The sequence below is a fragment of the Chlamydotis macqueenii genome, chromosome 2 (genome assembly GCF_036417535.1).
Source record: "Chlamydotis macqueenii isolate bChlMac1 chromosome 2, bChlMac1.mat, whole genome shotgun sequence".
Lineage (NCBI taxonomy): Eukaryota > Metazoa > Chordata > Aves > Otidiformes > Otididae > Chlamydotis > Chlamydotis macqueenii.
This window is the reverse complement of record NC_141557.1, coordinates 59,827,199-59,851,531: the sequence shown is the minus strand read 5'-3', so window position 1 is coordinate 59,851,531 and position 24,333 is coordinate 59,827,199. Positions and strand designations below refer to the sequence as shown.

At 36.2% G+C, this 24,333-nt stretch overlaps 1 protein-coding gene across 2 annotated transcripts in view; it reads left to right on the top strand.

The window, feature by feature from the left end:
* Window positions 1–24,333, top strand: part of EZH2 (enhancer of zeste 2 polycomb repressive complex 2 subunit) — a 37,986-nt gene that overhangs the window by 6,053 nt on the left and 7,600 nt on the right. The window contains exons 2-12 of one of the 2 annotated variants that reach the window (XM_086741743.1): window positions 2,674–2,797; window positions 3,273–3,374; window positions 6,455–6,575; window positions 7,418–7,534; window positions 9,722–9,865; window positions 10,417–10,519; window positions 11,111–11,274; window positions 17,743–17,834; window positions 18,770–19,010; window positions 19,430–19,599; window positions 19,965–20,059. In XM_086741743.1, the coding sequence (XP_086597869.1) occupies window positions 2,681–2,797; window positions 3,273–3,374; window positions 6,455–6,575; window positions 7,418–7,534; window positions 9,722–9,865; window positions 10,417–10,519; window positions 11,111–11,274; window positions 17,743–17,834; window positions 18,770–19,010; window positions 19,430–19,599; window positions 19,965–20,059 (1,466 nt within the window). In that variant the 5' untranslated portion in view covers window positions 2,674–2,680. Of the gene's footprint in view, window positions 1–2,673; window positions 2,798–3,272; window positions 3,402–6,454; window positions 6,576–7,417; window positions 7,535–9,721; window positions 9,866–10,416; window positions 10,520–11,110; window positions 11,275–17,742; window positions 17,835–18,769; window positions 19,011–19,429; window positions 19,600–19,964; window positions 20,060–24,333 lie in introns of both variants that reach the window. The other variant, XM_086741742.1, reaches the window with a different exon arrangement.

The following is a 24,333-nucleotide window of genomic DNA, read 5'->3' as shown; positions in this document are numbered from 1 at the left end:
TGATACTTATTCTATGTCTAACTTGTTTCCACTTAATGGGATGTTTTTCCATATTTTTGCTTTTAGTTTAGCATCTAATACACTGCATTTTCTGTGCTTCATAATGCTTTTGTGCTGTCCTCTAATCAGTATGACAGTGCACTTTGAATCGCTGATTTGCTTTACTATGATCTAACATGAATAGTCTGGGATTCCTATTTATTTATTTATTTTAATATTTACAATTTATTTCTCTTGTAACCACTGATGTGCTAAATGAGATACAGGTGGATTCTACTTGCTACCTTGAGGCATGGCAGCAGAGCAACTGTGTTTGACACTTTACTTTAGAACTGCTTCCCCCTGCTGGTTTTCCATTCTCCTCCTCTCTCTAGTCAGGTTCTTCAGGTGTTACGTGAAACTTATTTATATGCTTTAATTTTTTTCCTCAAAGGCTACTTCTGATAACTTACATCAAAAATTTTGCCACTTATTTGTTGATTCATTTTAATTCTAAATTTAAAAACACAACTATTTTTCTTACAAAATATGATTTAAAATCTTGCATAAAAGAGGTGTTAAGCTCTCATGGACTGTTACCTTTTGTTCAGTGTAAATGAAGGTGTAGTATTGGAAATAAATAGGTTCTGTATCTATTCCCTCCCCAGTCATCCTAAAGTCTGATAGAACTCAAAGCTGACCTGTACAAAACTACTGAAAATATTGCTGAGCCTATGGTAGCAAAGAGTTTTCAGTAACTTCAATAAAGCTCTACGCACAACTGTCAGGGGAGCTGTGGTGCAGGACAGGGGAGGTAGCACTGTGCGTTTGACTCGAGCCTGAAGAAGAGACCTTGATAATTAGAAGGGCTAGAATTGTTTCAGTTCAAATTGATTATGCTTGTTTGAGAATGTATTAACCTTGGGCAACTGGACATTTCAGCCTTTCAGTCCACGACGGCTATCGTGAATGCTGTTTTGAGCTACTCGGTGAAATACTGTAGGTTGTTACAGTGCAACTCTTGAGAGGAAGCCAGTCTTGGATGTAGTGATTTTGTTACAGGATGCTGTCAAAATAGTCGTTGCCAGCATAGTTGCAGCATACAGTCCTTGATTTTGAGAAATGTTGAGCAGATTGGGGTATTCTAGCAACATGTTTGGATTATTATGTGGAAATACAACTTAATTGCTGCCCGTCATGAAGCACAAAAATGAAGCACTTGGTACTAGGAGAGTGATCAGTAAAAGTGGAATCAGTGTCCTGTCTGTGGTCAGCAGAACAGTTTGGATTTTTGTAGAATATTTGAGAAAAGAGAAAGCTCTCTTATTCTGGCTGTTTCAAAACTCTTTGTCTGAATTTTTCACACTTGAGTAGCTGGGTAGGTGGACTGTACTTGGGGTACCTCTCTGCACTTGAAATCAACTCCAGAAGCCTATTCTAGGAGTTGGTATCTTGCTGAAGAGGACCACTCTTGGTAATGCAGTCGACATGCTGGAGGGAAGGGATGCCATCCAGAAGGACAGGCTGGAGAGATGGGCCCGTGCAAACCTCATGAAATTCAACCAGGCCAAGGGCAAGGTCCTGCACATGGGTCGGGGCAATCCCAGGCGCCAATACAGGCTGAGTGGAGAATGGATTGACAGCAGCCTGAAGAGGAAGGACTTGGGAGTGCTGAGGGATGAGAAGCTCAACATGAGGCTGACAGTGTGTGCTTGCAGGCCAGAAAGCCAACTGCATCCTGGGCTACATCAAGAGGAGTGTGGCCAGCAGGTCGAGGGAGGTGATTCCGCCCCTCTTCTCTGCTCTGGTGAGGCCCCACCTGGAGTACTGTGTCCAGCTCTGGAGCCCCCAACATAAGAAGGACGTGGATCCATTGGAGAGGGTCCAGAGGAGGGCCACAAAGATGATCAGAGGGCTGGAGCACCTTTTCTATGAGGACAGGCTGAGAGAGTTGGGGCTGTTCAGCCTGGAGAAGAGAATGCTCCAGGGAGACCCTATAGCGGCTTATAAGAAAGATGAGGAGAAACTCTTCAGCAGGGTCTGTTGTGATAGGACAAGGGGTAATGGTTTCAGAACAGAAGGAAGCAGATTCAGACTAGATATAAGAAATCAATTTTTTACAATGAGGGTAGTGGAACACTGGAACAGGTTGCCCAGAGAGGTGATTGATGCCCCATCCCTGGAAACATTCAAGGACAGGTTGGATGAGGCCCTGAGCAACCTGATCTAGTTGGAGGTGCTCCTGCCCCTTGCAAGGGAGTTGGACTAGATGACCTTTAAAGGTCCCTTCCAACCTAAGCTATTTTACTCCTGTGAGGTGGGAAAGATTGTCTGCCGTGAACATAGCCATCCAGAAGTTAATTTACAACACTGCTTGCAAAGATTCCAGTGTGTATCTTTGCAGTGGGAATCTTGATTTGTTTGGCTTTACCCCTTTAAATCCGTTAGGTACTTTTCTATATAGAGATTGGAAGTGCTTAAAGCTAATGTGAACGGTTCCACTGATTTCTAATTAAAATTACTATTTTCCAATGTCTCTCACTTAGGTATATTTTAATATTTTTTATCGGATTGATATTGCAAGTGTCTGATTGAAAGGAATTAAAGGAATGTCTCTACCTAACTTCACTTTAACATCTTCTGTAAGCAGTGACGTCAGATTTGGCAATATTAACATGACATTTTCTCTTGTAGGATAATCATGGGTCAAACCGGAAAAAAATCTGAGAAGGGACCGATTTGTTGGCGAAAACGTGTGAAATCAGAATATATGAGACTGAGGCAGCTCAAGAGGTTTCGACGTGCGGATGAAGTAAAGGTATGTCACCTTTTGGTTCTATTACTTTAAAAATTATACAGAACTTGATTTTCTTCTGAAATATGACTTGTCCTGCAGTTAACACTTGAGATAACAATTTCATTAAATACTTTCTTAACATACTGAAAACTTGTCTTAACTCTGATCTTAGAAACACGTGTGATACATTTTGTATGTGATTGAATCGAACATGCTAAGTATCAGAAGAGACTATAGAAAGCAAGCGTGGCAACTTCTTTAGCCACATACTCTCTTTAATTCCATGTGAAATCTCTAAGTTTCTAAACATGAGAACATGGTTTGAGTCAAAGAAAGGGATAATGAACTATATTGAGTCTCACTGACATTTTTGTCCTGTCTGATTTTTTGTGGTTTGTTTTTTTTTAGTAAATGTTATAATGCCTTGAGATGCTAGCAGGTGAATTTAGAGTCTTTGATTTATTTGTAGTATTTACAATTGTGATTAATTTTTTAGAGTATGTTTAATTCAAATCGTCAGAAGATACTGGAAAGAACTGAAATCTTAAATCAAGAATGGAAACAACGTAGGATACAGCCTGTTCACATCATGACTTCTGTGAGCTCATTGCGCGGGACCAGGGAGGTTGGTTAACATGTGTTGTGGTAATTCAGCTTACAAGGTTGCTAGCACATTTTTGTTTCATTACTGGAAAGTTGGCTGTTCTCTATCTTTTTTTTTTTTTTTTTTTTTTTCCCCCAGCATGACATGACTTGGCAGCTAAGTATTTTTTTTACGAGTCTCTTAAGGAATTTTTTTATTATTTACTTCGATCATATGAGTTCTGGAAAGCCATAAATATGTAGCAGGCTACCTAGTTTAGAACAAACACACAAAAGTGAAACTTCTTAGTTTCTGTAAATACTTGGCATACCTTAGCATCTTTTTATCAAACTATTTTGTGTCACCAATATTTGGAGTTTAATCTTGCTTCTATTGGATTTGACCCCCTGTGGTACAAATGAGTAGTTACTTTGGTTCTTTCTGACTTAAAGCACATGAAAACTGTGAACGTACCCACTTGACAAAGTCTTCTTTATATTAATTAAATTCACTTAACCAAAAGGTTCTAAAAGGAGTTAGTTGAATTCGTGCATCCTTGTGTTGCACAAGCAGACTCGATGCTAAATTTGTGAAGAACACTTCCATGATTGTGATGCAATTTCAGCATCCAAACTGACTTTCATGTAGTAGCTTGAACAGTGGTTTAAGCCTATGCCAACTTTCAGTATTCACCCCAGGTTAATTTATCTTTCTCAGTTGCTCTTTAGGCACTTCTCCAAACTAAGCCAGTTTGAAGATGTCTCGTGTAATAATCTGAAAAGCTATCTCTTTTCAGTGGGATGAGAATGAAAAGACTTTACTGATACGTTTTAAAAAAAAGAAAACAAACCACTTTATCTTCAGGGAAACTTTCTTTTTACTAAAATTTCAGCAGAGAACTGTGGGCGTGTGTGTCACAGAGGTGCATTTGTGTGCATGTGTGTTCAAATGCAAACAGGCAAGGATCTTTGCTTGAGTGTTTTCTTTTAAACATGATTGAATATGTATGTGGTTATTCATGTGCAGCTCTATACTTATTATATGGCACTGTAGGATCAGAACTTCTGATAATTGTCACAGGTACACATCCAATTTTCACTCTTTTTTTGTTAGTAAAAGATCGTTTCTCACCATTCATCTTTCCTTTTTATTTTTTCCTCTTTTTTTCTTCTTTTTTTCTTTTTTTTTCCCCCATTTGATTCACTACTCTTTTATGTTAATTTCCTGCCTGAATCGATTTCCTACCTGAATTGATAGAGCAGACTAATTACTGCATTCAGTTCCAGTCTCTCTCATGAATCGGAACTGTAGTGATTTAAGATTGCCATAATCTATAATGAGGGAAGTGAGACAAAGAAATGGTGGGGGTTTTAAAAGATTACTTTTAAAATGTTTTGTTTTTTTAAATATGCTGAATTTCTTCAGAGTTGCATAGGACACTAGCAAGAAGTGACTTGATAGAAAGGTTTTGAGAGAGCCGTCAAGCGTTTGGTGAAGACTGTAGGGCATTGCTGGTAACGTAGATTTTTCTCCAATGGCTAGTCCGGTCAGCATCAATCAGAGACCATAACATGTCCTGTGCTAGCTTAGTAGGCATTAAGCTGAGTTCCATACCAAAACAACGGGCAACGTTACTGAGACTTAGTACCAAACGCTGAGACATTTTGACAGCTCATTTGTCAGCCTGAGATTTCGGGTTCCAAAAATAAAATTAATTAATTTTCACTTTTGTATTTTTATTTAAAAAAAAACATGCTAGATGGCTGCCAGCTAGAAAATGAAACATTAACCTGAAGTGGGAACAGAACACTAGCATAGGACAGTGTCCTCAGTGTTGGTATACGCAGCAGAAATCTAATTTCACTTGCTGTGGATGAAAAATAAAATAAATAAATCTAGCTTGTGTCATTCTGCCAGGGTATTGTCTCTATATACTCTTTGTTACATTACTTTGTGTATTTCTTTAGAAATGTGAAGCTCTGTTCATATTTCCCTTCTGGAAAGGAGAAAGATCTCTTGTCTCTACTTCCTTTTTTCCTTTCAGGTAGCTATGATAGCTGTTCTAAACTTTGTTCTACCTACCTCCAAATCATTTTTGTTGTACTTTCCCTAGCTTTGTATGTTTCTGTCTGCTTTTGTTTGTAACTTTTTTCAGAGTTCTTCATACTGCTGTCCAAGTATTTGAGAAAAGTTGATCTCTCTGTTAACTCTTGAATAGATACAAGAGTAACCTGGAAGTTGTCTGTACTTCTATGGCATGTTTATATTTTGGAGGCTGCATAAACCTCAATCTCCAAAAAAGTCCTGTAGCTGGAAAACTGATTAATCAATGTCTGGAGTTGTGTGTTAAGAGTTAACCTTCATTTTTCTGTTGTAAGCAGTGAGTATAATCAAAAGTTTGAGGATAGAATAAAGAAAAGCAGACAATTATAGGGAAACAGAGCAGGAATTAACAAGACATATGGAGGACTTATTTCCATAAGATGTCTTGCTGGCTTTGAAGGGGTTTGTTGTTTTTTTTTTTTTTTTGTTTGGGGTTTTTTTTTTGGTTGTGGAGTGGTTTGGTTTTTTTTTGTGTAGTTTTATTTTTTTATTTTAATTTTTTTTAACATAAATGGTACATGATTTCTGCAATGTATTGACCTGAAGCCAGGGGAATTCAATTGCATCTGTGATGACTTGAGTAAATACTTATCAGTGTAGCAGCAACAAGTACTAAATCTGTTTTGAGATACCAGACATGATTAGTATTTTACTCAGACTATTCAATATACAAGACAATCAGAGCCACTTAATGATAAGTGGAAAAAAAATCATGATCTATTAGCAAAGGTATTGACATAAAAATAACTCTTGCGTCTTTTTTTCCTACTAAACCTGTTCTTACTATTATGCCCTAAAAATCTGATGCATTTTTAAAAGGCTGATATGATGTCATAGTTCAGCCTTTTAAAAATGCGTCACATTTTTAATTTAGTTTTTGTTTTGACAAATACTTTTGAATTTTGTACATTGTAGAGTGTTCTTCTGTGATTTTTTTTTTTGTTTTGTTTCTGATGTTGCTATATAAGTGTAACTTCAATCTCTTATTTCAGTGCTCTGTTACCAGTGACATAGATTTTCCAAAACAAGTCATCCCACTGAAGACACTCAATGCTGTTGCTTCTGTGCCTATAATGTATTCTTGGTCTCCCCTTCAACAGAATTTTATGGTAGGTTTAAAAAAGTGCTGGTAGATGGAGAAAATGAAGAGGTTAATTTTAGAAATAAACCAGCAAAAATCTGTTGCCAGTTACCCTCTGTATCTTTTTGGTATTGGTAATAAGGCAGTAATAATCATGAATAGACTCTCCCAAATAAAACTTAAAAAAAAAAAAACAAACCCAACAAAAAGGTTACTTTGGTTGCAAACTAAACCTCTGTCCTCTGCGAACCTAAGTATCTCTAAAACCTTGCTGTAAAGAGACTGTAAGTTTGTTTAATTTGGGTGACCAGTTGTCTTGTATGGCATTTAAAAGATGTAGATTTGTTTGAAAGCATATAATTGATGTAATGATAAATATTTCCTGAGGAATATTAATATCTTTATATAAGATAATTGACGAACATAACTGTAGCAGAATAGTAATTTTTATGGAATAAAGAGAACTGAATCCTGAAATAGTCTCCTCCAAGAATGGCAACTGAGCATAGCTTTTTTTCTTCTGATTAGCTTCACTGTATGCAGAAGCCATAATGTTAAATTTCTGATGGTAGGCATTTAACTTATTTGAAAAGCTTATCTTTGTCACATCATCTCCCCCCCTCCCCCCCCGCTAACCTTAATGTTAGGAGCTAGTGTCAGTATCTTAAGCCAGTCACCACTAGTGCAAAAAATTGTTGGACAAAGATGAGTCTTCTGTTTTATTTATCTAGTTAATGCTAAATGTGCTAAGGCAGTGAAGCCATTTGGCTAACTGTGATAGCTAGATACTTGTAGATTATGAAAATAGCAATGCAGAAATGGTCAATTGAAAACACACTTTAAAATTAGTTGATTATAACTTGTTACTAGGTAGAGGATGAAACTGTTTTACATAACATCCCTTATATGGGAGATGAAGTGCTTGACCAGGATGGAACCTTTATTGAAGAACTGATCAAGAACTATGATGGGAAAGTACATGGAGACAGAGGTGAGCCCAAACACTCAGGTACACTAATCACTTCTTCCTACATAAATAATAGTTGTCAGTGTTGCTTGTAAAGGCCTGATGCTTGTTACAGTAGTATCTCTAGAATACCTACATTGTGTAAACATTGGATGTAACAGACTTCCTTATTTTAAAATACTGCTTTGCATTTTCATAAGGCTGCAAAGTGTTAAAGTAGAAGTATGGAGAAATTAAACACATTAACTTTTTCTCTAGACCATACAGTGATTTATCATAGTTCCTAGGTGCACCTTGGAGAAGTTCTTAGTCTTGGATTTTATGTTCCGAGCTTTGGAGTGTAATGTTCCTATGTGTGTCCTACCTAGCAGCAAGTGGCAGGAGAAGTATGCAAAACTCTGATAATGACACCACTTGTGAATGTGATTTGGTAGAATAGACTTGTGGAGTTTTGGTTTTGTTTTTTTTTTTCCTTGAAGGAAATTATCAGCTATTTAAAAGCCTCCTTTCTATAAGTCTGCTTATAGAGCAAAGTTGTATTATTCTGTGGTACACTATATATATGTATTCTTAGGTGTGATTTACTCTTATTACGTGTGGGAGCTGGACTGCGTACAATGTCATCTGTCTCTTAGTTTGCTAAGGTCTCAGTGAAGTAGCAACCTTTCACTTGCTCAGAACTGACTTATATAAGCTTGAACTTTACAGTTGTAAAGGTTTTTCTGACTACTCTTGCTTCCCCCTTCACAGAAACATTATCCATCCCCATCTCCACCCATTTGGGGAATTATTTCTTAAAATTGATTATATTCCTGTTAACGCTGGAGTGACTGAGAGAACTACAATTCAATAATAAATGATACTCAGTCCTACATCAGTCTTGTTAATGTCCTCAGGATAGCTGATGCCTTTATATTTCATCAGGAACATAAAGTGTTTCATGGGGTTTTGCCTTTGGATATTTTTACATTCTTACTAAATGTAATCTCCTTGTCAGAGAGTTGGTTATGTCAAAATGATGACATTAGACTAGTAAATGTCTTCTGTTATTGATTTAATTTATTATTATTTGAGTCTAAAATGAGTCTAGCTTTAAAATTAATATTGTTTCACTGTCTTGAGTCTCAAGTTTATGACAGCAATTACTGTTATTATGGGTCCTTCAAAGCTATACATCTGAAGTAGTACAATGGTTTCTTAGTCTCCCAAAAACTAGTATTCTTGTGTGACTGTAATTAAATGTAAATACTGTGGGAATCTGTAATCCAGAGGCATATTCATGTAGGAGTTAGAATTGTAAACTAGGTCTGTAATTGCACTTTTGGGAGAGAAATTTGGACTAACTTGTGTGTGTGTATTAAGAGTTCTGTTTAAAACACCCAAATTAAGTACCTGCCTGTTTTCATTGTCTGCATAGGAATAAAACTATATAACTTCAAGTTATAGTTCGACATTCAACACTAGTCCAGGTTCAAAAGGATGGTAATAAGTTCTACAGTTCCCACATGGTTCAGAGTTATTTTTTGAAAAATAACAGCAGTCTCTGTCAACACTAACTACGATTTTCCTCCCTGCAGAAATGCATTATGGTCCATCTGTGCTGTCCTCTGAATTTCACAGCAGAATATAAGCTAATAAGCAGATACATGCAGCATTGTATCCTTCAGGTTGCCCTTGAATTTTTTGTATATAGGTGTATTCTTTTTCTAATCACCTTGCAAGTGGGGTCTGTAGTGGGGAAATGGATGCTATGGAACTACCAACCAAAAATGTCTCTGGAGATTCTCTAGCTGTCTAAGGAGATAGCTTCATAGACTGTTTGCCTGCATTGCCAGGCTGGCTTAACCCAACCATGTTGGAATTGGGATTCTGGCATAAAAATCTCCTCTTAAATAGCTAGCTAGTAGGTAATTTTTTTTTTCCAAGGAAGAGAGATTTATTTATGTCCAGTGATATGAAGCACAGGAAGTTGCGAAAAGAAAATTGCAACAAATTTCCCTCTCCTTATGCCATTTGTCAGTCTAAGAAATAAATACTGAGTATTTTTAACTCTTCTCGGTTCATACATTGAAACTAAGAGGGAATAATATGAAATTGTTTTTCATAAATTACAGCATTTGCCATAATTTTAATTCAAGTGTAGGGAGGACTTAAAATACTCCATATACACCTTCTGCTTTTCTGTTCATTCCCACTTTTGCTGAATTTCAGAATGTGGATTTATCAATGATGAAATATTTGTTGAGCTGGTCAATGCACTTGGTCAATATAGTGATGATGAAGACGATGATGATGGAGATGACAATCCTGATGAAAGAGATGACAAGCAAAAAGATCGGGAAGGTAACAAGATGGGTATGTCTGTCTGCAGACTTTAAAAATTAAACCAAAAAACCCTTTTCTTTAATCATTTGATAAATTAGTTCAAACCCTTCTACTTGATAGTTTTCAGGTCTAAAGTAGCATCATTTTCTTCATCATTTCCTTTTTGCCACTTAGTTTGAGTTGTACACAGATTAGTACAAAAGGTGCTTTTGTCAATTTTTGTCAATCTGCATTCTGAGACAGTCAAATGCACCAAAAATCAGTTGGGTATCTGTCTAATAAATTCTTGAGTACTCCTCAGAAAATGAAATTTCATTATTCTAAAGTAGACAGACTTCTGAATTGCCTTCTCCATCTGCTGGTAAAATAATGGTTTCTCCAAATTTTACTAATAGAGTTCTCTCAGCAGGAAAGATCACTTAATGCAGTTTATTTTTAAATTACAGACAACTTAAAAACCTTTACTGCTTTTTTTTTTATTAGGATTCTGATTAAGTTCCCTTTTCTCTGAATGCCTTCTTGGAGTAGTAAAGGAACAGAAATGCAATTATTGTTTTCCAAATATTTTGCTTCTTTGACAGAGAAAGAAAGCCACCCACCTCGAAGATTTCCTTCTGACAAGATATTTGAAGCCATTTCCTCAATGTTTCCAGACAAGGGTACTGCAGAAGAATTGAAAGAGAAGTAAGAAAGTATTTCTTAAGATATATTGCTGTGTTGTATTATGAAACAAAGATTCCTTGATTTCATGAAATATTTGTTGATTAGAAATGGTCCCCCTTGTGCTAGGTTTGGCAGCAGTTCTGTAACTTCTGCAAGTCATACTTGAAGGGAATTGGCTATTCCCACCAAGTCAAACAATACAGAGGTGTTTATTAGTCTTCCTTTCAAACTATTGAAAAATGGGTGCTTGCGTGTATTTAATAATCTATGTTATTTTTTTGAGGTGATAAAATATATATATATATATTTTTTTTTTAAACAAAAAAAGATCCCCACTGCCCACCCCCCAACGTCTTTTTTTTTTTTTTTTTTTTTTTTTTTTTTTTTGAGATGAAAGTCCAGAAATAAATGCGTTCTTTTCTGGCCAATTTTGTATTTGTAGTAGTGAATATGGAATTAATAGCTTGTCTTGTCACTGACAGATTGACCTTTCTAGCTGACGCATTTCTTAATATTTTTTTTTAATTTGCCACCCATGCAGTGTAGTACTGCAATAATTTTATTTTTTTTTTTTTTTTATTATACTGAACAAATAATTTCTATTTCTTTAAGATACAAAGAACTCACTGAGCAGCAGCTTCCTGGAGCTCTTCCTCCTGAATGCACACCAAACATAGATGGACCAAATGCTAAATCTGTTCAGAGGGAGCAAAGCCTGCACTCTTTTCACACACTCTTCTGTAGGCGCTGTTTTAAATATGATTGCTTCTTACATCGTAAGTACAATTATAGTGCACTTGTATATATCGCTTAGTTTTTGCAAGTCAGGCAACTTAACAGTACCATAAAATGCAATATAGAAGGAAAGAGAAGAAAAAATAAAGCAGTAATACTGCTAAAGTTTACAAAATCAGCTTGTGCATATTGACATCATTTTGCAATGGAAAATTATACCTCAAAAAGCAGAATACGCCTCTTTGTGGGAATTTGTTATCCTTTTTGCTTTTAGGAGTTTGTATAGAAATCCTGGCTTGGGCCAACCTGTAAGATTACTTTTTTTTTTTTTTTTTTTTTTTTTTTAAATAGTCCTCAAGAAAACAACATTGTTTTCTACTACTGTCTTTGTGTTACGCTTTCTCACTTTGTTCACAGACAGTAGAATATACTTCTCTGTAAAAATACCTGGTTATTTATCAGACTTGCTTTATTTTCCAGCAGGGAGAATGAATATCCGTGAACAGTTTTATCTTTTGTTCTATGGGGTTACTTTCCAGCCATTTTACTTGTACTTGGTGATTTGAAGAATTGTTTCAGACAGTTGAGTTTTGGAAATTGTGTTATCATTTCCACTGAATTGCTTTTGTGTTGCCCCATTCTTTTAGGGGAAGGATTTAACAAGAGCATCAGCAATGATGTTAATTTCCATTTGCAGAGGGTGAAGAATACGAGAGATTCTGAAGTGCTACTTGAGACAATTCTGACAGTCAAATGTAAAAGGGAATCTAACAGTCAAATACGAAATGGTTTTGACTTGTAGTTGAATACTATGATGCCCTCTGTTTTAAATTAATTTTCTCTTTTGACAAGTGTTCATTTGCATGTTCCATTGTGAGTGTGCATGCATGTTCATTTGGAAATCTTTGTGCTTTATCAGCAGCTCCTCATCCAGCACACATAATCTGCCTGTACTTCTACTTCACACTGAAGGCTTAACACAGTGCTGCTGCTTTTTAGTATCCCTCAGTTGCTTTTCAGTTTGAGAAGGAACTGGAGTTGTTCTCAGATGATGGGGGGAGAAATCATTGAAAAAGCTTTTAGAAAGCTTAGAAAAGCATAGAAAGCTTTTCCTGTTCCTAGTTTCTTTAGTATTTGTGGCTTTTGGAGTTAGGTCTGTTAGTTTCACTTTCTCCTTGCTTTCTGTTGGTAGGCCTTGCTTGAAAATACAAAGAAAGAAACTCTTGTTTCTGAATAATGTTGAAGAACAGTAAGTTTCTGGAGGTATAGCTGCTGCCTTGTCCAGCAAGCTTTGACATGGTGTGTTCTGTGAAGCTGTAGGTTTTGTTTAGAAGTATCTTAGTTGCCTAGATGACTCATTCCAAGAAGTGCTGTGTGCAGCCTTAGTCTGTAGGAGAGGGAGGTGAAACAAATGGATTGGCAAATCCATTCATCTGACAGTGGTGTTACGAGTTCTTGACATTCTCAGTAGTCTAGCAGGGAGACTAAGCGCCAGTCTAGTTTTACTTCTTCAAAAGGATTTTGTTTTTTAAGTCAAGAAGAAAGCATTGTCCAGACATAATGAGAACAAACTTTTTCCAGTAGCACCCAAGATTTTGGGTAGTTCTGCAGCAGCGCCTTTAGGCCATTTTTCTCATTAATTTTAAAAACTTACAGGAGTTTTCCAGTGAAGATATGGGCTGCTTTGAAATATACATATATTTGATTATTTACATAGTTTATATAGATTTGCCATTCATAGTAATTTTTGCAGATTGTTAGAGGTAGAACTGAAAGGGTCCACAGGCCACATTTTGGTACCTACTACTCTAGGGAGCCTGATATTACCAGGCACCAACTCTGTGAGACTGCTTTTCTTTCATGTCATTTTGACATGTTCTTAATTGCCAGATTCAGCCTATGACAAAGTCTAGAGTCGTGTCACTGATCATCCTTTAAGCCAAAAGCATTGTGCCCTCTTTCTGTGTTCCTAACCTTCGAATGGAAGATAAAGTGTTTATGCTAAGATTGTTAAGTTCTGGCTGCTGGTGATTTTTGGTAAGTCCCTTAAGATAGTATTCTTTCCAAAGAGATATATGTTCAGGCCTTCATTTAAAACCATGCCTCATACTTAAAAAGGTCCAAACTTTAAGTCATCTCTTCAGGTTTTCAGAGCCATAGCAGAAGAAAGGAAGGATAACACTTGCACTCTGAAGGCATGCTTTTGTGTCAAGATGGAGTGTGAAATTACTGGTTATGATAATGCTCCTCATGATGTCTTATGCAGCACATACATTGTCACTGATAAAAACATATTTGACACTTGATCATTGCAAAGAGATGTCTTGAGCTTGATTTACACACTGTGGAGCCACCAGACTGGACATTGAATGTAGTGAACTGATGCATCAGTCACCATTTCCTGAAGACATACCCAAGTCCCGTCTCTACAATGACTGGTCACTGCTTTGGATGCATTGCTTCCTTCTGCTTTTGTCTGTAGTAACACCAAAGAAAAAGGATTGTTTTCTGTCTGTGTATCTGTTTGTGTGTCTGTCTGGAGCTAGGAGTTGTTAAAAACTGAGAGAGTCATGTGTATGACCTCTTCACTTCCTGTGAAGTTTTAAGACTGTTGGTCAAAATCCACCAGATTCATGCTGGAAATAAGTAACTCATCAAAAAAAGACTACTCTTGCTATTCCAGTCTTCCAATAACCATTTACAGTGTCTCTGCAACAATAAAAAAAAAATTAAGTTCTAATGAAGCTGATAATGTTTCTTCTAGCACCCTGATCGGTTGCACCTATGTTCTACTTCATGCAATTACCTAGCACTACAGAATGATTTCCTAGCTTCTGCAGGTGATGTTTTGGATGAATTACCTTAGTAATGTGGTGGGCTACAGTGATCAGATTTGTACTTGGAAAGGTGCAAATTTCTAGAGAATACATGGAGGATTAAAAAAAAATACAGGAATTCTATTAGATCTGGTTTTGATTTTGTAATTCCCCCTCTTAGATTCAATTTTTAAGATTAGCCTTATTTTATGTAGTTTCAAGTCTTTATTCTAGAACACTTGAGTTAAATATTTGAATAGTTATCATTAGATTTTTTTTAACATGTCAAGTCCCCTTGACAACCTGGCAATCCCTTTATGTGCAGGTGATGACATTACTGAAAAAACTTGTGCACCGACTTCATTTGGTGACAGCAAGGAATTATGCCTAAATGTCTGGACTAACAAAGAATTTAGAAGAAGGAAAAAATATCAGGTAGGGAGAATTTCCCAAATAGCTTGACTGTGAAGCAAGTGTACGTTTCAGGCTAAACTACTGCCTGTGTACTTTCACATTATGAAAAATACAAGAATTGAGCCTGTTGAGGATGAGACAGTTAATAAATCTCAAAGATGGAAAACATGCTTAGTGAAGCCAGTTTAGAATGACCTTCTTCAGGAAATTATTGAAGAAATACAGAGTTTAGTTACTTAGGAAATTCTGCAAAGCTATCTTTGATTTTGGAAAAAAAATACTATTGATATTTGCAAGATTCATACACACGCGCGTGCACACACACACACACATACATACACACACACAGCTATAGTAACAGCTATACAAACAGTTTTATTGTTGTGTTGGTCCTTTATTTGTAAAAAGCCTTGCAACAGCAGTGGTAGATTCTGACTAGTTGTCAGTACTATACTATGTAGAGTGTTTTTGAAATAGTGGAATACAAGATATGACTAATATTAAAGTATCAGAGCGTATTTTTGAGGTCTTGCTGATTTAAAAAGTCAAATCTTGATTTGTTTCATTACCTTACAAATGAAACTTTTCTTTATTGTCTAAAGGAAAACAATTTTTTCTTTTAAATAAACTCTTAAGACCTCACACAAATGAACTTGTGAGAGAGATGCTTGCATCTACAAGTGACATGTAAAAAGAATATTTTTGATTTCTGCACATTGCAGCAGTCTGATATGGATCATGACTTGCAAATGTTTTATTGTTCTTTGTCATTGTTGGAAAATTATTTTTATTGCGGTATGAAAAGAGGGCAAAATAGTTATGTGGGGGTGGAAAAAAAAGGAATGAATTAAATGATGTACTTTGCAAATTTAAAGATACAGTAATGAAAAATGTGGGTCTTTTTCCCGTCTGCTTTTGTGTGAGGAGCTCCCACCATCTCATTGTTTCTTAAAAGATGAAAAAGGTGGAATAACTTGGCATTAAATTGTAATATTTCTTTGTTATTTAACATATTTTTACCTACAGAATGTAGGAACACTTCAGGGATATGTGAAACACATGAGAAGTGACATACCACCCAAAAGCTTTTAACTGTAATATGGGGAAGAGAGGAAAGAGTGCTATTAGCACTATGTGCATAAATTACATCCCTCTACTTGCTTATAAATAATTTTTTTTTGTGTCTATATGACCATATGTGGGAAACTGAAGCTTTTTTTTTGTTTTCAGATTTATAAAATGTAACATATTTCTCTGAAGAAAGTGATGCAATATTTAATTAATGATATTTTCATATCATTTGTACCGTTTTAAGAAAGCCTTGGAAGAATACATTGCTTCACTGAGGTTCTCATGTGTGCTGCCATTAATACAAAAGTAAAATTTTAGAATCTATGATTTGATTTCCAACACACCTTCCATTATGGGAGGGGAGTGTGAAGTTGTGGTTCCAAGATGGAGTGGTTTTATCAGAGCAACTCCATTAAGAACTGTTCACTCTCCACTAGTGCCAGAACAAGTGCTTGTGGAGTTGTGCTGCAAACCAGATCGCTGAAATATTTGCCTTTAAAAACTTTGTCTGTGAAGACATATGTGAGCTCTGCCTACATTCTTTAAAAGGGGAGTTCAGTCTCGAAAGTATAGTGGACCACTATAGAGAGAAGCTTTGTGCACAATCTGGAAATGAATAGGAAAGCCTATGGCGGTGGCTTATTGAAGGAGAAAAATGTGTGTGGTATTGGCATGGAACAGCCCTTATGGACTAATATGGGTAAGAAGGGAGCGATTTCTTCTTTCAGTTTGAACATTAGCACTTTTTATTCACTGAGTGTTGGAAAACTTAACTGTAAGTTACTGTAAGTTATTACTTAACTGTAAGTGGTAAAACTGCAGTGTAAGTGCTTCTACAGAGCTTGAGAATAATGTCTTTTCAGATGAGCATCTTTTATAGGCTTTCATGGACTGTTAGGAAATAAACAGCTACCACTGAGTATTCTTGAGTATTCTTTTTTTTTCCTAAAAAAAACCCAAACAAACAAACAAAAACCAACCCTAAAAAACCCCAAACCAAAACAAACAAAAAAATTCCACAAAATAAAACAAAAAACCTCAAGTATATTCTCCATTTCTGTTCCGTACAGTTGTGTTTGCCACTGTTATCACATTCATTTAGGGGGAAAAAAGTATTTATTGATATATATCCTACTGGTATCTATCTATATTAAAACAAGAAAAAATATTTCCATGAACATGGAGTAATTTTTTTAAAAAACAGAATTGCAGAAAACTAAGGACAGTATTTCAAAAAGCTCCTAGTGTACTTTGGGAACATGAGTATATGAGTTCTGGTGAGAGTCCAACTGCAGATTTTTCAGGCTTCAGTTAAGTAAGGGATACGTAACAGTTCTGAAGACTTCCAGCATAACCAGGTAAGTCGGTCTCTGAAAACATCCTGCTGGGATACAGGGCTTGCACAAGGGGAGAGCTGGTGGAGATAAGCTCTGGCAAAGGGACCGAGTAGGAAACTCTGCAGTTCTGTTATAAAGGTGCTCATGTTGCATCTGTAATGTACCCAGTTATGTTCCATTCTGAGTCACCGTCCTGCAACTTGTACAGACCTATACAGAGACAGTCAGATATGTGAGCAGACACTCCTCTGCAAGTTGCAGACTTAACTTGGTTGTTCCGATCCATAGTGACTGTGCAATGGTAACTTATTTTTACTCTGCAGATGAAATACAGGAACTAAACTCTTATCAGTCTGCCAGCTTAGTTTGAGTGCTGATAAACTAATAGAGTAAAAGTGCTTATGTGGTATTCTTGCTAACAAAAATTAAAAGTGGGCCAATTACCTTTCCAGAGTTTGAGGGTTGAATTTTTTTTTTTTAAAGATAGAACTTAAACACATGAATCTTACTCATTGAGCGATGACTATACATTAGTTAGGAGAAGCCCTGAATAATTCCGTTTAACGTGGTAATGAAAGTAAAGTTTGTTCTGTTTGTTGGGAAGGGAGATACAGCAAGTCATCTTTGATAGATGAAACAAATGTGATTATTGTCTTCACTGATGTAAATGGGCATATGCAAAACTTACGTGTGTGCTATCTCTGTGTATCTAAGTGTCACTGTCAAATGTCACTAGATGGGGTTTATTTTGTGGGGTTTTTTCCATTTGTTATCTTTTTAATTCTGGTTTTGGTAAAATCTTGGTAAACCTCGTGTTTTGGATACTGTTGGAAGTTAGATATTTAATGTATGTGATATTTTGATTCAACAGCATTCCACGCAACTCCTAATACTTATAAACGAAAGAATACAGAAACAGCATTAGATAATAAGCCTTGTGGACCACACTGTTATCAACATCTGGTAAGATAATTTCAAATGTTAGAATTCACTAAAGCAGTGCTAGTTGCAGTATAGCAAACTGCACTTAGTGAAAAGACATGCTGGATCTATGATAATGCATATACTTGTGGGCCACTTGCAATCAAGTATGTTATCTTCGGATTGTGCGAAAGAAAAGGGTTAACTTCCAGTCATCAAATGAAAGTCTAAGTAGGAATGATTTTTAGATTTATTAGATGTAGCGTGAGATATTTGTAGGGAAGAAAGATTACCCCCTAATAGTGGGTTTTACAGACTTAGCGCTCTTGTAAATTATGTATCAACTAAAAATTATAAGGCTTTTTTAGTGTGCCAAAGGCAGTTTCCATCTAGTATTTCTGCTTTTAAGAAACAAAAGGATGGAAATTAGTAAGGGGAAATCCTTACTAACATAATTTCAAATATCTCTCATACTTTCCCTATATTTTTCAGTATGAGAAACCATATAGTTTTTAAATCTAAAAACTTGCTATGCATTGTCATACCACTTTCCACTAGAAAACAAATTACCAGTGATTGCATTTTTAAAAAATGCAGAATGCATATTATTTAGGTGCCATGTACAAGAAGAGTTCTTGTAGGGTATTGAAGGGTATTTTCTGTACGAAATTATAATTTTTTCTGTCATGTAGGAAAATGGAAACTTACTGCTGTGAATTATTTTTCACTTGTCAGACAAAATGAAAGTGGAACTGAAATACTGACATAAATTCTTTGTAAAGGTAGATTTTTTTTTCATGATGACATCAACAGTATTTATGTTCATGGTTAGAATACATTTAACTGGATTTTGTGTATATGATTAATAATGCAAAGTTATATAGTATGCAAGTAGAATGTGTTGTCCCCCAACCCCTGACCACAGGTGAAAAGAATGTACACTTTTCAGTAAAAGAATGTACATGTTTTGTGTTTAGGAAGGAGCAAAGGAGTTTGCAGCTGCCTTGACTGCTGAGCGTATAAAGACACCACCAAAGCGCCCAGGTGGCCGCCGAAGGGGAAGACTTCCAAACAACACCAGCAGACCCAGCACACCGACAATAAATGTATTGGAATCAAAAGACACAGATAGTGATAGAGAAGCTGGAACTGAAACTGGAGGAGAAAACAATGATAAAGAAGAAGAAGAAAAGAAAGATGAGACATCCAGTTCCTCTGGTAAGACTAGTCAATGCTTCTTGATCGAATTAGCTGCAGTGTTTGAGAGAATAAAACCAAGTTGAGCCATGCAATCTTAGAAATCACGTATTTGGAATATATGGAACTGAGTGGAAAGACAGAGTAATAATATGTGTTCAAACAAATGGAACCCTATAACAAAATTTCCAGATTGTCTCAGTTTATGCATAGAGGTGAGATTGTGTAATTTCAATAGCTGCTGTTACCTAATTTTTAACTTCTTTTAAGAGCTATGTGAAAAGTACTGTTTTGTTGTGGCACTTACATTAGAAAACAACAACAACAACAAAAACTTGGGATATTTTTAAGTACCGTTAATAATTTGACATTTTTAAGGACTGTGTAAATTTTTGAAATGTAGCCTCATATTTACCCGTACTCTCAATTGTTTGTTGCAGAAGCAAATTCTAGGTGTCAAACACCGATAAAGATGAAGCCAAATGTTGAGCCTCCGGAGAATGTGGAATGGAGTGGTGCAGAAGCTTCAATGTTTAGAGTTCTTATTGGCACCTACTATGACAACTTCTGTGCAATTGCCAGACTGATTGGGACCAAAACATGCAGGCAGGTAAGAAGGGAAGCTACTTACTAAGGATGATAGCATTTTACTTTTAAAACTGAAGTACAGAAATACTAGCATTAATTACTAAAAAGAAAATTAATTGCCTTGGTTTTCCCAAGAATGCTATGATCCAGAATTCATGCTGCAACTATATAAAAATTAATTTAAAAACTTTTAAAATTGAGTATACAGGTTTAAATTAGACTATTCTTAAATGACAGAAATAATCAGCTTTAAATGTATTGAAAAGAGACTATGACTGGGTATAATCTGTAAGTTGTTGGTTGGAGGAAATCAATCTAAGTTAGAAAATGAGCAATGTTCTAGTAGTGAGAGATTTATTGTGGATGTATTATGGTATCTCTTGTTAGGTGTATGAGTTTAGAGTAAAGGAATCTAGTATTATTGCTCCAGTTCCTGCTGAAGATGTTGATACTCCTCCCAGAAAGAAGAAAAGGAAACACAGGTAAATCTATTACTAAATAACCTTAGCATAACAATAAATTGGAGATACAGGGGATCAGAACGGAGAGTATTTTGGAAGAAAAGTCATGCAACTCTTCTCCTTTGGCTTTCAAAAACAAAATTTGCAGCAATAAAAACAAAACAGTGTTTTGGTAGTACTTTTGTCTGAAACCACATTGGCAAGTAGAACCCTTCCACTTCTCTTGCCCTCCCCCTTTTAAAAAATCTCTTTAATAGCTGGATTCTTGTTAGCAGATACTTGTAGGTGTATTGCTGCAAGTAATCAAACTAAGTTTAGATTAGAAAGACTCTAAACAGCTGGTTATAACATGCAAGGTATTGTAGTATGAATTTGTTTGCAGCAATAAATGTTAAAATTACAGCATTGTTATGGGATTCAGTAATGGTTATATGGTATTTTGTAAACTAAAACTAATCTTTTTTTTTTTTCCTGGTGAAGTATCTTCCATTAAGAGTCAGATAATCAGTAAGCAAAAGTGTTGTAGCAGACTAGTAGAATTGCCTTTTTTTTTTCTTTGAGAGACTATTTATTTTGTAGCACCCCAGTTTGATTATCAACTAGAACTTTGAAGAACAAGGTTAACAAGTTATTATTTAAAATGAAGCTGCAATGAAGAACAAAATCAAGCCTTTTGCTAGAACCACAAAGACCATCTGAAACAATATCTGTTGAAATTGTAAACTTGGTGGCTACTGTGTGTTGGTGAAATGCATTTTTCTCTGAGAATCTTGAGCTTTGAAAAATGCAACTCTGCGTTGATTATTTTTGTTTCCAAGGATAAGAACATAGGATAAGACAAAAAGCTGACTGAAAATTAGCAGGAACATTTATTTCCGCAAGCAATAAGTACACTTTTTTTTTTCCATAAAATTTCCTATTTCTTCCCTTAACTCTCCTTATTTTCCCCCAAGTTCATTCTTCTAGTTCTTCTTCCATCAATTCTTCTTGCTTCTGTCTTAGCTTGTCTAAGTGTATTTATTATTTCCAGGCTTAGTGAAATTCCTAATACTGGCTCAAAGCTGCTGTTGACGTGGAGTAGAATGTTTCTACTTTGTCACATAGTGGCAGCTGATATGAGGTAGGAAAAGATTCAGTAAGCATCTGGAAGAGATTCTGTTTTGAGCAAAAACTATTCTTTTAATGCTTTTGGTACAGTTTTCAAGTTTTTGGGCATTTGGTGGGCTTGGCTGTTTATATCTGGAGTTACTAGCCATAGTGTGTGTTTGGAATATGTGGTTAGGAATTAGCTTGCGTTCAGATTCATGCAAATTGCTATTAAAATAGTGCCACTACACCTATTTGAAAAGTGCAACTGAAAGGCTCAAATATATTTTTGAAGCTGAAATGGATTGCGTGATTACCAGATTGATGATATTTTGTGAGGGTGGTTGTATGTTGATTCCCTTCCTGCTAACCCACCCGCCCCAATAAATAAAAGCATGTACCATTATGTGGGGTTTCTTGATATTATTTTGTGCTAGCAATTTAGTTTTGAAATGCCTTTTAATTTTTTAACTCGCATTGAAGGAAGGAGATAATTCTTTAATTTGATTTCACAATATGTGGCAGTCAAGCTGTCTCCATTTTTTTGTATGCTGTATTTTTTTAAAAAAGGAAAACTATTTTGGCCCGTCTACGTACTACAGTAATCTGAGCACCCTTATGTCGCACAACTACGAATTGGGAAAACCATCTGGAAGTCTTTCTCTATTTATTTCTTAAGTGTCTTTGAGTTGAGTTTACTCACTCCTAGACTAAATCCAGTCCTGGAGCCGAGAAGGCCCTTCTGTGCTGTTTGCGTTCTTCCATTGCAGGGGACTTACTTGTCTGCAGGTTTTCAATGTATACATGTGATAGTCTTTGAGCAAAAGCAGCATTCACTGAAGAGAAAAGCAGCAGAAGTCTGCTTTTAATGGCCTCTTCTAACTGATTTGATAGCAAACTTTTACAAGACTTTGCCTATTTCCCATGTCATCTTGGTGTACCCATATGGGCATGCTGAGCAACTAGCTGGCAAAACTACACCCTTCTTGAACAGTAGAAGATATTCTCTCCCTCCTTCCAATATGATTTCTATTAGATAGCCATAATAAGGCTGGTCAGTGATAGGAGAGCCAGTAAGCGTCAGAGCCTGTCCTACATATCAGAGCTTAACCTGTCAGTTTAAGACTCTGCTTTGCTGGAGAAGTATTTTGTGTAGAAGCCAATAGAAAAATCTAAACTAAAAAAGAATTCAGAAAAGCGTTAAGTGTATGATGGAGAGAGAGTACTTCAGTACTGTTCTTTCTCACATGTGTATATTTTCTTCCATTGCTGGGAGATGAATTGTATTTGCTTTAACTAGTCAGCACTCCTTCCTCTGGAATGATAAGTATCTGTTATTGATTGTAGAGCCATGTAATGCTGCTTCTTGACTATTTTTGTTTTCTTCCCCTCCCTTATCCCCTAGTCGAATGTGAATTTACTTAGTAAACTTTATTTGAAAGTAATTTTTTTTTTTTCCTCATTTCCCTCCTCCTGTCTCTACCTTCTGCTGGACTACTGTTCACTGCGTATGTTTGAATAGTTTATGTGGTTCTGCCTAGAGTTCAGGGTGCCTTTTCTTAGGGATTTAAAGTCTCGTTGTTATCAGGCAAAAAGTGCAGATATTCTAATGTGCCATCTGGATGGAGGGCTGAGTCTTAGAGTGAGAGGGAGGCCTTGGATTAGATGTGATTTAGGAGACTGAAAAGAAGTCTTTGTTTGAGTGATCGCAGAAGATCAAACCCTGCAAAGACTAAACTACATATATTGACATAATTGACATGTATTTTTAATTTTCAGTGCTATTTCAGGTAGCAGGGTATCCCTGTGCAGAGAAAGAAATGCTAGTGTGTGTAGCTTCTTCCAAAGAGTGCATCTCTACTGCCTGATTAGCTGATAGTAGTGCCTCCTAAAACCACTAGCAAAATCTAATAGGTTGTTAGCAGAAAAGAACAAGATTTTTGACAGCTTCTGGCACAATGCTTCTGATAACACTTGTTTTCTAAGCTGGCTATCCTGCAGATGTCAGCAACCAGATGTACAAATCCACCTGCTTGCTTGGAAATCTGCCCCTGAGTTTCCAGTTTGCTTTTTTTTTATCCTGGAACTTTCAGTTGCAAGTCCTTTCTCAAGGTTCTGTCTTTTCCTGTCTTTTGCTTCCTGGTGCATGAGACCAGAATCTCGCCTTTTGTTTCTGGTTGAGATAGATTATAGGGCAGATTGATAAATTAGTCCACCTTTACTGTGGTACTCATTCCAGCTTCACTAAGCTTTGTGCACTAATCAGGGGAACTTGCAGTGCTTCCTAGCAGTTTTTGAGAGTTTCAAGCTAATGAATGTAATATTGATTGTGCTAATCAAACCTCCTGTCAATTGGTCAGTGTTGGCAGCTTACTTCATGTTGTCTTCTATCCTTCACCGCAATTAATACGCACACTGTATGTCTCCAGTTCCTTTCTTGCTAGGGTCTCTCCCTTCTGTTGACACTGGCCTCTGTTACAAGAGTGGCTAAGCTAATGTCTTTGTTGTTGTGACTGCCATATTTAATTGTCGATCCATTTGAGTTGTTAGCATTCTGAATGTTTTGTTGATGATGGCAATCTTTGTTTTGTTCGGGTGACCTTATCCATGCAGTCTATACTTTTCCCATAGAAACCAAAACGTCTCAGGTGGGAACTAGTAAGCAAGTGGCATTTTACTTTTAAAGTTGTAGGATAGTCCTTACCAAAAAAAACCCAACAAAACCCAAACACAAACAAACAAAATGAAAAAAAAAAAAAGCCAACCAACAAAAAAAACCAAAAGATCAAAAACCCCCACAAAACCAACAAAACTATGTTCATACTAATTGCTAATGAAATGTCTTAAGGAGTCTATCCACAGAAAGCTTTTAAGGGTTTGGTATGCTAGTAGATTCTTATTATCTTGGGCTGAGAGACCAGCTTCTGTGAAAAATTGTTCAAAAATATGGTATATGTTACATTTGCTGAATACCAGCCAGAGAAAAAAGAAAAGCAGTTTGGTGTGCATTACAGTAATTTACATCAAGATTGCACTCCTTTCCGTTATGTTGGAACTGCATTCTTACAAAGGGTCAGCGTGTCGTAATTCATAAATATGTTTTGGTATCCTTTTTTCTAGAGTGAGCCACTCTTAACAGGAATGTAATCTATTTATTAGTGTGCTGTAATGCTGACAGTCTTTGGGTTTGTATCCTCCCCTCAACCTCA